The following is a 13,653-nucleotide window of genomic DNA, read 5'->3' as shown; positions in this document are numbered from 1 at the left end:
GTTCTTTTGTCTCCTGTCTGTAACTTGGGAACACCAACTGTGTCTAACTCATAAGGTGTTTGTGCAAATAAAGGAATGAATATTATGTAAAGACACATAGTAAGTATCATCTATATGTTGGTCACTATTTTCCTCTCTGAGTTCAGACCTACCTTAAGAAGGATAAATTACCTATCTCTAAAAAGTTAGATCAAATTGAAGCACAAATATAAAAATGCTTTTTTTTTTTTATAAAAATGCTTTTTAAACTGTCAAATTCTGTATTGATGTGTGAATAGGTGGTTGTGATGATGATGGTGGTAGCAAGGTTAATACCACCTTGGACAAGTATTTGTGAAGGACAGCATTTTGTGAGAGTACCTCACTGAGACCATCAGAGGAAGAGTTTGAATTTCAAGTTGGTCAATTAGAGTTCCTTTCTTTCTTCTCAATGGGATAGCCAACATATGTAAATGTTATCTACCTCCAAAATTCAGAAAAGGATGTTTCAGTAATGGTAATTAAAAAAAACAAACAAACAAATTTTGAAATGTGATTGTTTCACCATACAAATACTAGAAATGGTCACCAATATACTTTACTAAACATAGAAATATTAAATATTAATTCAGTTGTCTTTATATTAACTTAAACAACAGTGTCAGAAAAATTAACAAAGATTGGCCAAACACAAGGCTGGATTTTACATGGTCTTATACAATTAACTTCGAGTCTATTAAAAAAAAAAAAAAACCTAGATCCTGCCATTCCCATCATTTCTAGGTAAAAGCGCAACTACAAGATCATCCTTGGAAGTCATTGCTTGATTTTTTAAATCCAGTAAGTGTAGCAGTTTTTATTTGTCCTTTGAAATAAAGTATGCTTTCTGAGAATGGGCACGCCATATTCTGATTTAAGATACACAGTGCAAAATTGCTCAAAGTAAAATTTCTTACACTCATGTCATTTAAAATAGAAGAAAAAAATCTACTTGTGTTTAAGTAGAATGACACTCTGCCTTAGCTTCAAATTCCACTCTCCTTCTACCGTTTTAACAAGAGAAGCATAATAAAAATATATATGGAACAATGTTGATGTGTCAGGTAAGCAATGTGCAAGAATTATCTCAATCCTCAGAAAAATGTTAGATGAAGGCGTTACTGTCATTATTAGTGTCTAGTATGAACTTTGAAATTGGAAAGTACAACATTCAAATTTTGGTTTTCAATTAATAACTATGTGACTATAGGTCATTCAAATTTTTAGCTCTTGTTTCCTCATCTGGTGAAATGGAGACGATGCCTACCCGAATGGCTAATAAAATTAAATATCATGTGAATGCCTAGCATAGAATGGGGACTTAAATGCACATATTCTACTTTTAGAAATTTTCAGAATTTAATTTTTGAAATAATGGTTGGATGGAGGGATAAAACTGGAAATTTGAGTCATTCTGAATTCTAATATTAAAAAAATTACTACTTTGAGTAAGTCAATTTGTGGTTCAATTTTAATTCTGTTATTTGCAATATGGGCATAATTCTTCTGATTAGCCAAAGTATAAATAAGAGTTTCCATTATACTTATTTCTTTTTATAATATATCCTACAGAAAATTAGGGAATTAGCTCACATATATAGAGTCTTTCTGCATATTTAATTGACTGAGAAAGTTCTGTCTTTGACTGAAAGATTCAGTCCTGTAGCAAATGGAAGATAGATGCTAATCAGTTTAGCATAACTATTAAATTTTTATCAACAATATTATTTTTAAAAATTTAAAAGGATATAGAAAATGAGTAAGTGTATAAATGAAAAAAGGCTGGCCAGGAATAGATTGTTATTGAAGTTGTGGTGGAAATGGGTACTATTATACTATATTCTCCATTTTATTATTATACAATTTCATCTACTTTTGTAGATATTTTACATTTTTCAAAACAAAATTTTAAGAAAAATTGATAGCTTTCAAAATCTCCACCTATTATTCTGTCTTGGTGATGACAAACCCTTGAAAGACAAATCAAGACAGACTAGAATTGGCTGTATTCAATATTATACTGAAATCTTCCAGGAGAAGTGTAATTGACCTTGAAGATATACTTGTTTGCAAACAATGCAGGCACAGCATTATTGCCCTGAATGTGGCAAATGAGGATATCGGCTACAAAAACCTGAAAATGGGGCATGTGTCAATTTTTTTACAAATATGTTTGAAGAGAGAAATGAAATAAGATGTCTGTCCTGATCTTTAATGAGTGTCGGGGATTATTAAGTGAGTTAGTATAAGTTGCATTTCTTCATTTATCAGATACCATTTTTATTTTATTTTTTTTAAGATTTTATTTATTTACTTGACAGACAGAGATCACAAGTAGGCAGAGAGGCAGGCAGAGAGAGGGAGGAGGAAGCAGGCTCCCCACGGAGCAGAGAGCCCGATGTGGGGCTTGATCCCAGGACCCTGGGATCATGACCTGAGCCAAAGGCAGAGGCTTTAACCCACTGAGCCACCCAGGCACTCCTATCAGATACCATTTTTAATGTGTTTTGTCTCTCACCACTCTGTTCTAGATATCTGGCATTATCAATAACATTGACATATTTAATTTTATTAATGCAGAGAGTCCCAAAGTTCAAGGTCCTGATGTGTCTGTCTGGCCTTCTGGACACTGGCTGAGCCTAAATGGGTTTCTCCCCTCAAATCAGTTGAGTGTGCAAAGTCTTTGTGCTACCTATGCCCCTGAGGTTTCCATGCTGGGGAACAGTGCACTCTTGTGGGACATTAATACCAGCACGACAAAAAGCCCCCATGTCACAGAGCAGTTTACAAAGCAGAACTGCACAAATGAAAGAAAGTGATAAATATATATTTGTTCCAATTGCATTCACAGATATACGATGAGTGTGAATATTCTTAAGTCTTAGATTGTGGAAAAGGAAGCACATACTCTATTCTCCTTTTATCAATTGCTAGTTCCATATTTTAATATTACCTGCACATGTGAGTTTTAGGAAGATAAAATATGAATAAAGTTATAGGAGAAGATTTAGTAAATTATCATTTTATTTAGATAATATGAATTACTCAAACTGTCCTGTTTGAATAGCAATGCCACTAGAATTCTAAACACTGCTTTGATGTACAGAAAGAGAAACAGAGAAATTATATGCATATCTGTATAATGAAGCATCAGTCATATATATAGTACTTGTCGAAAACATGGTTCTATACGTTATGTATAATTCAATGAGTTAATTTCTCAATCTTTCTATTTCCTACATCAACTTTGCATTTGTTTTTAAAACAATATTGACTAATGAGATGATGGAATGAAACTACTGTACAATATTTATTTTTACTTTTAAGTAGCAGTTTTTATTCAATTGCACACTGCATGTCTGTATAAGTCCATATGTTAATGTGTAAATGTGAAAATATCATTATTTTATAAGTATAATTTTTATTGGAAATATGAATCTGCTATTAACAATCCATAGGTATTTGTTAATGGATCTATGATTGACTAGATTCATGATTAGAACGACGAAATGTCTATATGAAAGCAAGCTTCAACACAAATGAATTAAGACTATACAAAGTTACAGGCAAATATTAAAATGAACCATTCAAACTGTTCACTCAAAAATAGTTTTGAATAAATTTGAATAAAATGTGTCATTTATGATTTTATTTTGTGTTGTCTCTTTTTTTAATTCTGAAGAGGATTCTAAAATTACCTTTTTACAAAATCAAAATTTTCACATCGTGAACTTGTTTAAAGTAAGACACTTTCATCCTGTTATCCCCTTTTCAGCCAAACAGGCTTTGTGACACATGATCAGCACAGCCCAGGGAGGACTGAGCTCTTGCGGCTGCCGGCTCTGAAATTCAATAAATAAAAAGCTGGCCATGGTCTGTGAGTCTGTAAGTCTAGCACCTTTGAAATCATTACGTTCCATTAAATGCTCCTTCATTTATTTATTGCCTGCCTTTGATCATGAAATCAGGGAAAAAATGTCCCTTTTCATAGCAATATAACTTAGGCTTGAGAACTTGAGTGATCTCAGGCAGCATTCTTATTCATAGTTGTAAATTTGTAATTAACACAGGGTTGGGGGTGGGGTTATTTTGGTGGTTACCTGCTCCAACAACTTTGTCAATGGATATGTTGGTGGCATCCAGCTCCTTAGCAAACTCGTGAACTGCTTGGGTAGGGTCTTCGTATGTGTGTGGGTCAACGTAAGTCCTGAGACCTGGAAGTTTTACTGTTTAAGGGAAGGAAGAAAGCATTATTGTAGCTAGATTTATTTAAATTTTACTGACGCAATTTCATGATCACATTATCAGTGGAAAAAAAAATCCCCATTACAAAAAAGTATACCAACTTTAGTTTATTCTCAGGTATCATGGCAATTGGCAGACAGAGAAGTTGGACTAAGTATTGAACCACTTAAGAAACAAAGTTTCCCATAATGAAACAAAAGAGGAAACACAATGAACTTTCCCTGCAAAAGCATTAGAAGGAAAATGGACTTTCAGAAAGGGGAATCTCAAGGAGAGGATGGTTCAGAATTGAGTAGACCCAGTAATTACTATCAGAAGCATGAGTGAGTGAACACCATCACACTATTACACATTTATGATTCTACAAAGCCTGCAGTAAACAGATATTTATAACAAGGGCACATCTGACAATAAATCAAAGTTTGTGAAATAATTTCATAAGGTGGAATGGCAGCTATAATTACAGACAAATTAATTGAAGAATATAAAACATCATGGTTTTTGTCTGATACTATTCTCCTTTTAATAACATTCACAATCAAGATTTCACATTGCAATTGTAGGTCTTCTTAAACCTGTGAGGATATGTATATATAATGTGAGTATTATATGCATGTACTATTACATGCATGTACAATTAACTGAAATCTTATTGTATAGTTTTTCAACATAGTTAAGGACAATATAGATTCTCTGTAAGTTTAATAATGGTTCTAAGAAGCTAAATTCCAAACATAAATTACATTTATAGTTTATTATATATAAACCTCCTTCATCATATATGTATTTATTTAATTATTCTGAAGGCAAAATTTTTTGTGATAATCTATAATTAAAATAGCATGGGTGAAAGATTCAGGAGAATCATTTTGGATCTGATTTAATATTAATGAGATTCCTATCATTTGGAAAAATAAGTCACATTAGAAAAAATTTGGAATAGTCAATAAACTAATTTTCTCTAAAATAAAACTGTTTTTTTTAAGTAAGCTGTATGCCCAATGTGGGGCTTGAACTCACAGCCTTGAGATCAAGAGTCACATGCTCTACCAGCTGAGCCAGCCAGGCACCCCTAAAACTAAATTTTTAAAAAGGGAGACTAGGCTATATTAAAGTACACAAACATGCTCTAACATTAAAGAATATTGTGTATGTACTAATACAATGGATTTTTACTTTTAATTTTGGTAACATTGGTAAAAAAAGATTGGTAACATTGTTTTAGCAAGGGGCAGGGATGACCAATAGTGATACATTTTTTTCATTTATTGCACTATATTATCAAACGATTTTTTTAATACTAAAGTAACAAAATCAGATGTTATCCTTTCCTGTTTAATTTTATAATGAAAGAATCTTAATGACAAATGCAACTGAACATTCTGTGATGACCAAAGACTTCTTCGACTCCATTTTGGACTTTGCATGAAATGTGTGCAAAGACTGAAGACCGCTATTATTCTGGAAAGCCTTCAGCTCAATGGACATTAGGCCAACAGGTCTAGTATTTCATAGTGTGGGCTGAGAAAGGATTAGTTCATTGACCTATAGGACATCTTTATAAATGCCATGGTTACACCACATAATAATTTATGTTCATGAAATAGAAGTTTTTGAGTCATGAAATAGAAGCATACAAAAAAATGGATTATAAAAATAAATGGTGGTTAGGGAGTAAAAAATCAGTTTTCCTTAGCCATGTCTTCAGATGATTTTGAGACTGTAGAGTGGGTTTGGGAGAGTTGGGAAACAAACCGAGAAGAAAGGCTAACACTCGTCCTACTCAAGCCTGTGTTGACAGGAGCGCCACCATAGTGCCACCTCTCCATCCTGAGGCCAAGTGCCGATATTTCGAGAAGACATATCTAGGGAGTTACATCCACAGAAATGGGGAAGTGACAAGTCCTTTGCTCTGGCTTGGGCAAACTGTGGAGTAAAATAGCTTTTGAAGGTAAGAACTGTTACTTTTGAAGCTTTTCTACTTTGAACAGCTCAGCAAAAAGAATAAATGAGGTGCCAGAGAAAGAAGGCTCTTGAAAACTTGCTGTTCACGTGCCTGGCACGAGTGCCTGTTATGTGGTCAATGTCCAATAAATGAGAGAGACTATTTGTCATTATAAGTATTTTCATGGTAAGAATGTTCATTCACAATTATTAATGTGATTGAGGTTTCTAGAGACAGAATTTGGGCTCAGAAGTGTCCATTCTTTTTGAGCTCCAAGATCAGTTTGCAAGGTTCTGCCATTATAAAACATTATTGCTTCCTATCAAAACAGATGGCCCAGCCACTCTTTAGGACAGTGGTCTTCTATAGTTTATTATTACACTAAACCTATTTCAGTATTATCAGTACCAAAACACTTTACCCTTAAACCAAGCAAACAGATTAAGGAAAGCTCTCATACTTTTCTTGCTTAGGTTAAGGAAAACAGTAAAAGTAACTGTAGACTTACATAAAAAGTCAGGAAATAAAATGTGTCAGAATCTTTTCATGAAGTCAATTTGGTTACATTTTAATGAAGGCTTGCCTCAAAGTCTGGCTAGGCTATATGATCGTTCTGTTTTGATTTATCTCTAGTAGATTGTAAGGTAAAGAACTAGTAAGGTAAGGAAATTAAGTATTACTTTTCAAGGAAAAAGAAACATTTTTAAAGATAAGGTAAAAATCAAGTTTTTCCCCCAAAATGAAAATTTTTCTTATAAACAATTACAAATGTTTTACTTTGCTCACCTCAAGGAAATGAAGTTGGAAGCAATTTACTAGCATCAGAATTTGCAAAGACCATAATAAAATGAGCTGTCAGGAGCAAAGCCTCAAACATTTTAAATAAGCATTCGTTTTAAACAGCCTTGAAAGTGTGCTTAGAGTTACTTCTCATACCTGGCAGCCCTAGGGTAATATATGTATTACTAAATAATCTGAAAATTCAGTTTCGTTTCCAACTAAAATCAATCAAACTCACTTCAATGAAGTAAAATCATATACATTGCTTTTTTATGCACACAAAATTTGGGGAACAATACAAATATAAACATATACACATCCCCAAGTAAAACAGCCTGTTCACTGTGGGAGTTTTGGCTGCTGACTTTTAACTGCTGACCCCAGAGGTTCCAGGAATCAGGTGATGCAGGATACAAGGCACATAATCCCTTCACACCAATAATTAAGGGCAACATACAGAGTAGCTGGGCTGTGTCAAGAAAACCAGATAATAAACACATGCACACGTGTTAAGCTGCACTACTTTACAGCTCGTTCTGTGCAAACACAATAATTTACATTTCCATTTTACCAGCATGAGTTGCCCTAAGGATAGCAAAAAATAAAAAGACCTAGCCAGAGAGGGCAAGGGGACAGGATCTTAGGAGGTGAAACACATTTCTTTCCTTTTGAAGCAATATTATAGGTTTTGTAACAAGGCTAGAGGGAATAGTTCATAGCGAGAGCTTTTTAAAGTAATACCAAATAAATGGTCTGAAATAAACCAGCTGTAGCATTAAGATGTAGAAAGTTTATGACATGCATATAAGTTACCTTATGCCCTTATAGCTAGGATAAAATGCATTTCTTTTTTGTTTGTCTGTCATAAGAATATTGTGCATTTGAAGAAAATTAAAGTCTCAACCAACTCCCCCAGAAAAACCAACAGCTAAAACAGACTGGAGTGATAGAGGAACCTGTTTACAATTGGGTTACAGAAATTTATCATTGTTCCAAATTCATAAGATTTATAATTCTGATATTAAAAAAAGAATGGTTTTGCTCTAAAGACAATATTTACATTGACTATCTAACTCAAATTAAGAACAACTTAATCCACAGGAATGTAACTGCTCTAATTTATGCATGGTGACTGGGACTCTGTGTTTTTTGGGATGATGAAAAAAGCTTAGACAAGTATCCTGCAATTTGTTCATTTATTCTTTTACGACTTCTGAGTTGGTAACCTACCTAATGTGAAATGATGAAGTGAGGCTACTAGGAAGGTACTACTTTGGCTTTTGTGAATTATTCTGTAAGGACTACAATGAGATGGAGAAAACAGAAAATGCTCTCTGTAAACTCTGTCACTGTGTTCACATTACATAAATTTATATTTTGGAAGACTTTTTTTTTTTTTTTTGCAAGCCACTGTATGCCCCCTGCATGTTAGCTACAGGTAATCAAGCTTTTACTTGAGTTATAACTAGAGCTATAATTTTTAGATGCAAAGCCACTGACTGATAGAAAGTATGATGCTGAACTGACAATAATTTTACAAGGCAACGGTGAATGCCAAAGAAAGTAATGCATACAAGACCACATTAGTTATATTGAGATTATTTGAGAGCACATAAATCTATACTAATTTCCATAAGAACATTCCCTTTGAGTCCACTGATTGGTAATTGCCACATTAAACTGAGCCATAGTTTGGAAAATCAAAACACCTGGGATGATTTATTATTATTATTATTTGCCACATTAAACTGGGCATAGTTTGGAAAATCAAAACTCCTGGGATGATTTATTTTTATTTATTTATTTATTTATTTATTTATTATTTATTATTTGCCAGAAGAAGAAGAAAAAAAAAAGTCTTCTTATTAGATATAAACACTTTATTTCCTAAAAGAAAGTATTTCTTTTAGAAAATATTAAAAAGACACTAAACTGGTTGGTATTAAAATATGAGGGACAAGTGCAGGTTTTCCTACCAGTTGGATATCATATAACTCCAAAATATAGTTTATTTTAAAGGCTCTCTCCTGGTTGGTTGACAACACAGAGTAAGGCATTTCACATAAACAGAGGTTGTTCATATTTATTTGGGAGTTAGGAAAAGGAAAAGGTTCCTATTTAGATTTTAGCAAAGGACAAGAAATGAGGAAATCGAAGATACGCTTTGCCTTTCAGCTACGCAGAGCTGGCGATAGACCATACTCCACATCATATGCATTATCTGGATAGAAACCACAGGTTATCCTTCCTTTTAGCTTAAGTATGCTGAAATGTGACCATGTAAAAATTACTTAATGCAGAGCCATGAATTTCCTTCTCCATTTAAAATTAATTTAATTTGCTCAATTCTTTCATAGAACTAGTTTTGTATTCTCTTTGTGGGGAAGTTATCCAATTACAAATCAATAACTGGGAAAACTGAAATGGTAAAAACCAAAGTACCAAAACAGCTTAGGAACTTACAATGTCCATTCCCGAAATGAAGCCTTTTTTCATCTGCATTGTGTTTTGACTTGTTATAGCCACAGAACCTGGAGGTTAAGTCAAGGGAAGAGAACACAGGAAGAAAATATACTTAAAGCAATTATTTATGCGCAGAATGTGCAAAGCACAAAAAAGTAAAGCATTTTCCTCAAACAATTAAATGCTTTAGTGAAAGTTTAATGACTTCATATTTTCTAAATCCTTTATAGAAAGCCTCTTTCTCTGGGGACTCTGGAAAGCTGCCTAATGAGGAGATACGTAGAGCTGATTCCCCACTGTGCAGACCCCTTCAGTTCAGTTTTTATAATAGCCTTAGAAAGTGTTTATAGTTGTGGTTTTTTTTTTTTTTTTTTTTTTTTTTAAACAACTGCTGTTAGAATGAATGAAGGGTAAAGTCTCCATTGTTAGTGATTAGCGCTATGCTGCGTTGCCAGTGTTCTGGGTGAGAAAGTGGCAGGGAAATCTGGGGCGTATTTGAAGAGGGAGAGGATAATTGGAAAAAGAAAGTAAAAACTACAAGTGAGGTCAAGAGAGAGAGGAGAAGTGGAATGTGTTGAAGAGTGGGGCAGGAATTTAATGGAGGAAAGAAAAATCAAAACTAAAAATGGAGAAACAAAAGAAAGGGAGGAGAAGAAAGATCTAGATCTAAGTGGAGACATGCTTATTTGTTAAAATACTTCATGGACCACAACCTTTGGATTTTAGTGGCCACTGAGGGGAGCAGGCAAAGCAATAATGAAGGTAGTGGTAAAAGAGCCCATGAACTCACCTCCCGATCAAGACATAGGTGACGACCGTGAGCAGAATAATCGCCACCGCCGCTGAAATGGCAATCATCACTACTTGGCTGTTTTCCCCAGAAATGGAGAAAGCTGTGAGGTAGAGGAGAAAAATAAGAAAAGGCCAGGCATTAACACACCATAACTAACATTTGCACAGAAAATCCATAGTTACACCGGTTTTACCTTAAATATGGCTTACTGCTTAAAACAGTGTAGACAGAACTCTTCATTTCGTGTAAAAAAAAAAATAGGTATTTCTTACAATGGCACTTGAAATTTCAATTAATAAGATAAAGTATTCTGTTTCAATGGCATCAATCAAACACACCTTGAGTGCCTAGCGTGTGAAATATCCTGGGCTGGTTTTGTCTATCCTCACTACAGAGAAACTCACTGGATAAACCAGAAGTTACCAGAGGCACATAGAGAACAGGTAAGAGTTCCAGGAACAAAATAATAAAAACAATCTAATCAAGCTTGTTTAGCCTCCAATATCTAAGTTATTTAAATGTTTTACAACACATACCACCAACAAATTGTTCTTCTCCCTATATTTCCTACCTTTGTGAATGGCCCATTACTCACTCACTCACCTAGATGAGGTGTTGGCAAAAAACGCCCAGGGGTCAAACCTGGCCTGCCACCAGTTTTTGTAAAGCCCAGGAGTTAACATTATTTTTATATATTTTTTAATGGTTGTAAAAAGTCAAAAGAAGATTTCTTGACATGTAAAAATTATATAAAATTCAAGTTTTGGTGCATAAGTAAAATTGCTTTGGAACACAACCACATTCAATTGTGTATTGTCTTTGGCCACTTTTATGCTACAATAGCCAAGTTGAGTAGGAACAACAGAGACTATACACACAAAGCCTGACATATTTATTATCTGTCCCTTTACAGAATAAGCTTACTGACCCTTGAGCTAGACCAATGCTTCTCTAACTTCAGTGTTCATTCAAACCACTTGGGAATCTTTTGGAAAAGTTGTTTCTGATCCAGTTGGTCTAGAATGGGGACCAAGACTGTACTTTTCTTGTGAGCTCACAATGATGCTGATGCTGTTGATTCCAGTCAACATTTTGACTAGCAAAGATGTAGGCCATAAATATGAAGTCATCTTGTCTTTTCCCTTTTCTGATCATTCAATATCCAATTAATCACCAAACTCTTTGAGTGTTTTAGTTTATGTCTTCATTTCTCTCCTGGATTACAATTAGAAATTCCTAATTGGTCTCTATTTACATGGCCGTCAGTGTATTCCTTCTAAACCATGAATTTGACCATGTCATTCTCCTGCATAAAAGTTTTGCAGGGCTCTTCGTCACTTTTAAGATAAAATGCAAATTCCATACCAGAGCAGGTAAAGCCATTTAAGATCCTAGTCCTTGTCTCTACCTCCAGCCTCACCTACTAACAAACTCCATAAGCATCCTGATTTCTAGACCTTCTAAAAATATGCTCAACTCCTGGAACAACCCCTTTCACATGCTCATATTTTAACATATATTACTCTTGTAATAAATGTCGGTGCACAAATGAATGAGGGATGTATCAAAAGAGCTTAGAAGACAGAGTTTGATTATTTGAATACCATCTCCTCTCCAGAAGCCAATATCAGATGTTCAGCCTCATCAACATCTAACTTTGGAAGGTTTTCTGGAAAATAACGCTGCTTTAGGAACAGCTAAATGGTACAAATGAAGAGACATGGCAGATAGGCTATGAGAAGTTTCCTCAGTCTGAAAAAAAGAGCTCCAAGTGTGGCAGGATGGCATCCTCATAATATAAACTGCTGCAACCACTTTATTCTTTACTACCAGCGAACTGTTGTTTACACCACTGTGGCAGTCATGGGAGTGCCTGCTTCGATCTCTCTGCTGCCAAGCCTGCAGTGGCAGACAGCCTCCAGCTGCCGCCCCTTCAGGACCCACCGCAGTCTCCATGCACGGGCCATGCTCCCCTCCATGACTAACCACCCTACGGAACCAGAGCCAGGCCCTCCCTGCTCAATGCAGGACTCCTCAACAGCAGTCTTCATTCTGGGGCTCCCCATGGGCTTGTGAGACCCTCCGAGCTGCACTGCTCTCTGAGGCTCCTCCTTCTCCACGCTTCTCTTTCCCTCCAGCTCTTCACAGACAGCTGACCTACATCCCAGCCGGAGGTGCTGCTTGACCACTTCAGCTCTTCCCGCCTGTTTCCCCTACCTACATTTCCCCCTATAAAGCTCTTGTAATTCCATCTTCACATCCGCCTCCCAGAAGACCTGGACTGATACATCCCCATGCATGGGACATTGATCTGTGATTAGTCTGCAAAATAACTGAACCTAGTGATTCAATAATGCTCCATAAGCCTATAATAATAACTCGATCTCATGCTTTCCATTTTGTACCCTGTAATAACTTATAAAGCCCAGCAAGTTCTACATTCTCTGTACATTTTAGCCAGTTGATAAAATAAAGGTCAGTGAAACTGGGAGGGGAAACATGATAGAAGGAAGAGGACTTCTCAATTTCTTTTTCTGTCACAGGCAGTAGAACATCTCTGCAATTTCCTCTAGCTCTAAATAGCTATGAATCCTGGAGACTATCTACAGCACAATCAAACTGATCGTTTTTGTTGGTGAAATTAGCAAACACTTTAATGAGTAATATTGACTAAATGCATAATAGAGTTGTCCAATGACTTCATGTGGCATGCTGCTAACCATTGATATCTATTATGTGTCTTAGAAACTCATTTTGAATATTTAATCCCACAAGCAAACTGTTTCTTCCGTTTCTAGCTAGGCACTGCCCATTTTAGTATAGCCTATACATACTGCCAGCTTCCTCTCCCTAAAGCAGGCTGGTTAGGAGCTTGTTCTTGTGAACCAGAACACCTGGATTTGCACTTATTTGTTGTGTGACATAATATCTCATTGTTGTGAGGATTAAATGGGATTAAATGGGCTAATGCAGTTAAAACAGTGCCAAGCACGTAGTAAGTGCTTAATAAATGTTACATATTTTTATTATTTCATTTCCTCAGTGAAAAACTGGCAAAAAGTGCTGTGGATTCCATGTCTGCCCACTGAGGGTTTCTAGACAGTTGACTGTGTTTCCAAGCATGCCACAGTTTCATACTCTTCGTACTTCTTGCTTTGGAGATGTTGCCTTGACTCTAGGGATGCTTCTTTACTCCTATAAACTCTACCACTTCAACATTACATATATATACATATTCAATTAATTAATATGTACATACATAAATAATATATTAATAAATATATTTTTAATATGCAATCACAACACTGGATCAGTACTCCAAAACTTGGAGATTCTAGGATCATTGACCCCACTTATTGGCTATACAACCTGAGGAAAAAAAACATATAAACTCTGTGTCCTAGGCCAC

General features: G+C 35.3%; 1 protein-coding gene across 2 annotated transcripts in view; it reads right to left on the bottom strand.

Annotated features, from left to right (window-relative positions):
* EPHA3 (EPH receptor A3) overlaps positions 1-13,653 on the bottom strand; it is a gene marked incomplete at both ends in the record, with an annotated part of 354,839 nt that overhangs the window by 55,330 nt on the left and 285,856 nt on the right. For both annotated transcript variants that reach the window (XM_080797891.1, XM_080797892.1), the window contains 3 exons: positions 4,119-4,244; positions 9,452-9,519; positions 10,242-10,344. In XM_080797891.1, coding sequence (XP_080654017.1) covers positions 4,119-4,244; positions 9,452-9,519; positions 10,242-10,344 — 297 coding nt within the window. The remainder of the gene's footprint in view (positions 1-4,118; positions 4,245-9,451; positions 9,520-10,241; positions 10,345-13,653) is intronic.

Source organism: Martes martes (genome assembly GCF_963455335.1).
Source record: "Martes martes genome assembly, chromosome: 1".
In the NCBI taxonomy this organism is placed as follows: domain Eukaryota; kingdom Metazoa; phylum Chordata; class Mammalia; order Carnivora; family Mustelidae; genus Martes; species Martes martes.
The sequence above is the reverse complement of the archived record's forward strand: the minus strand, read 5'-3'. Positions and strand labels throughout refer to the sequence as shown.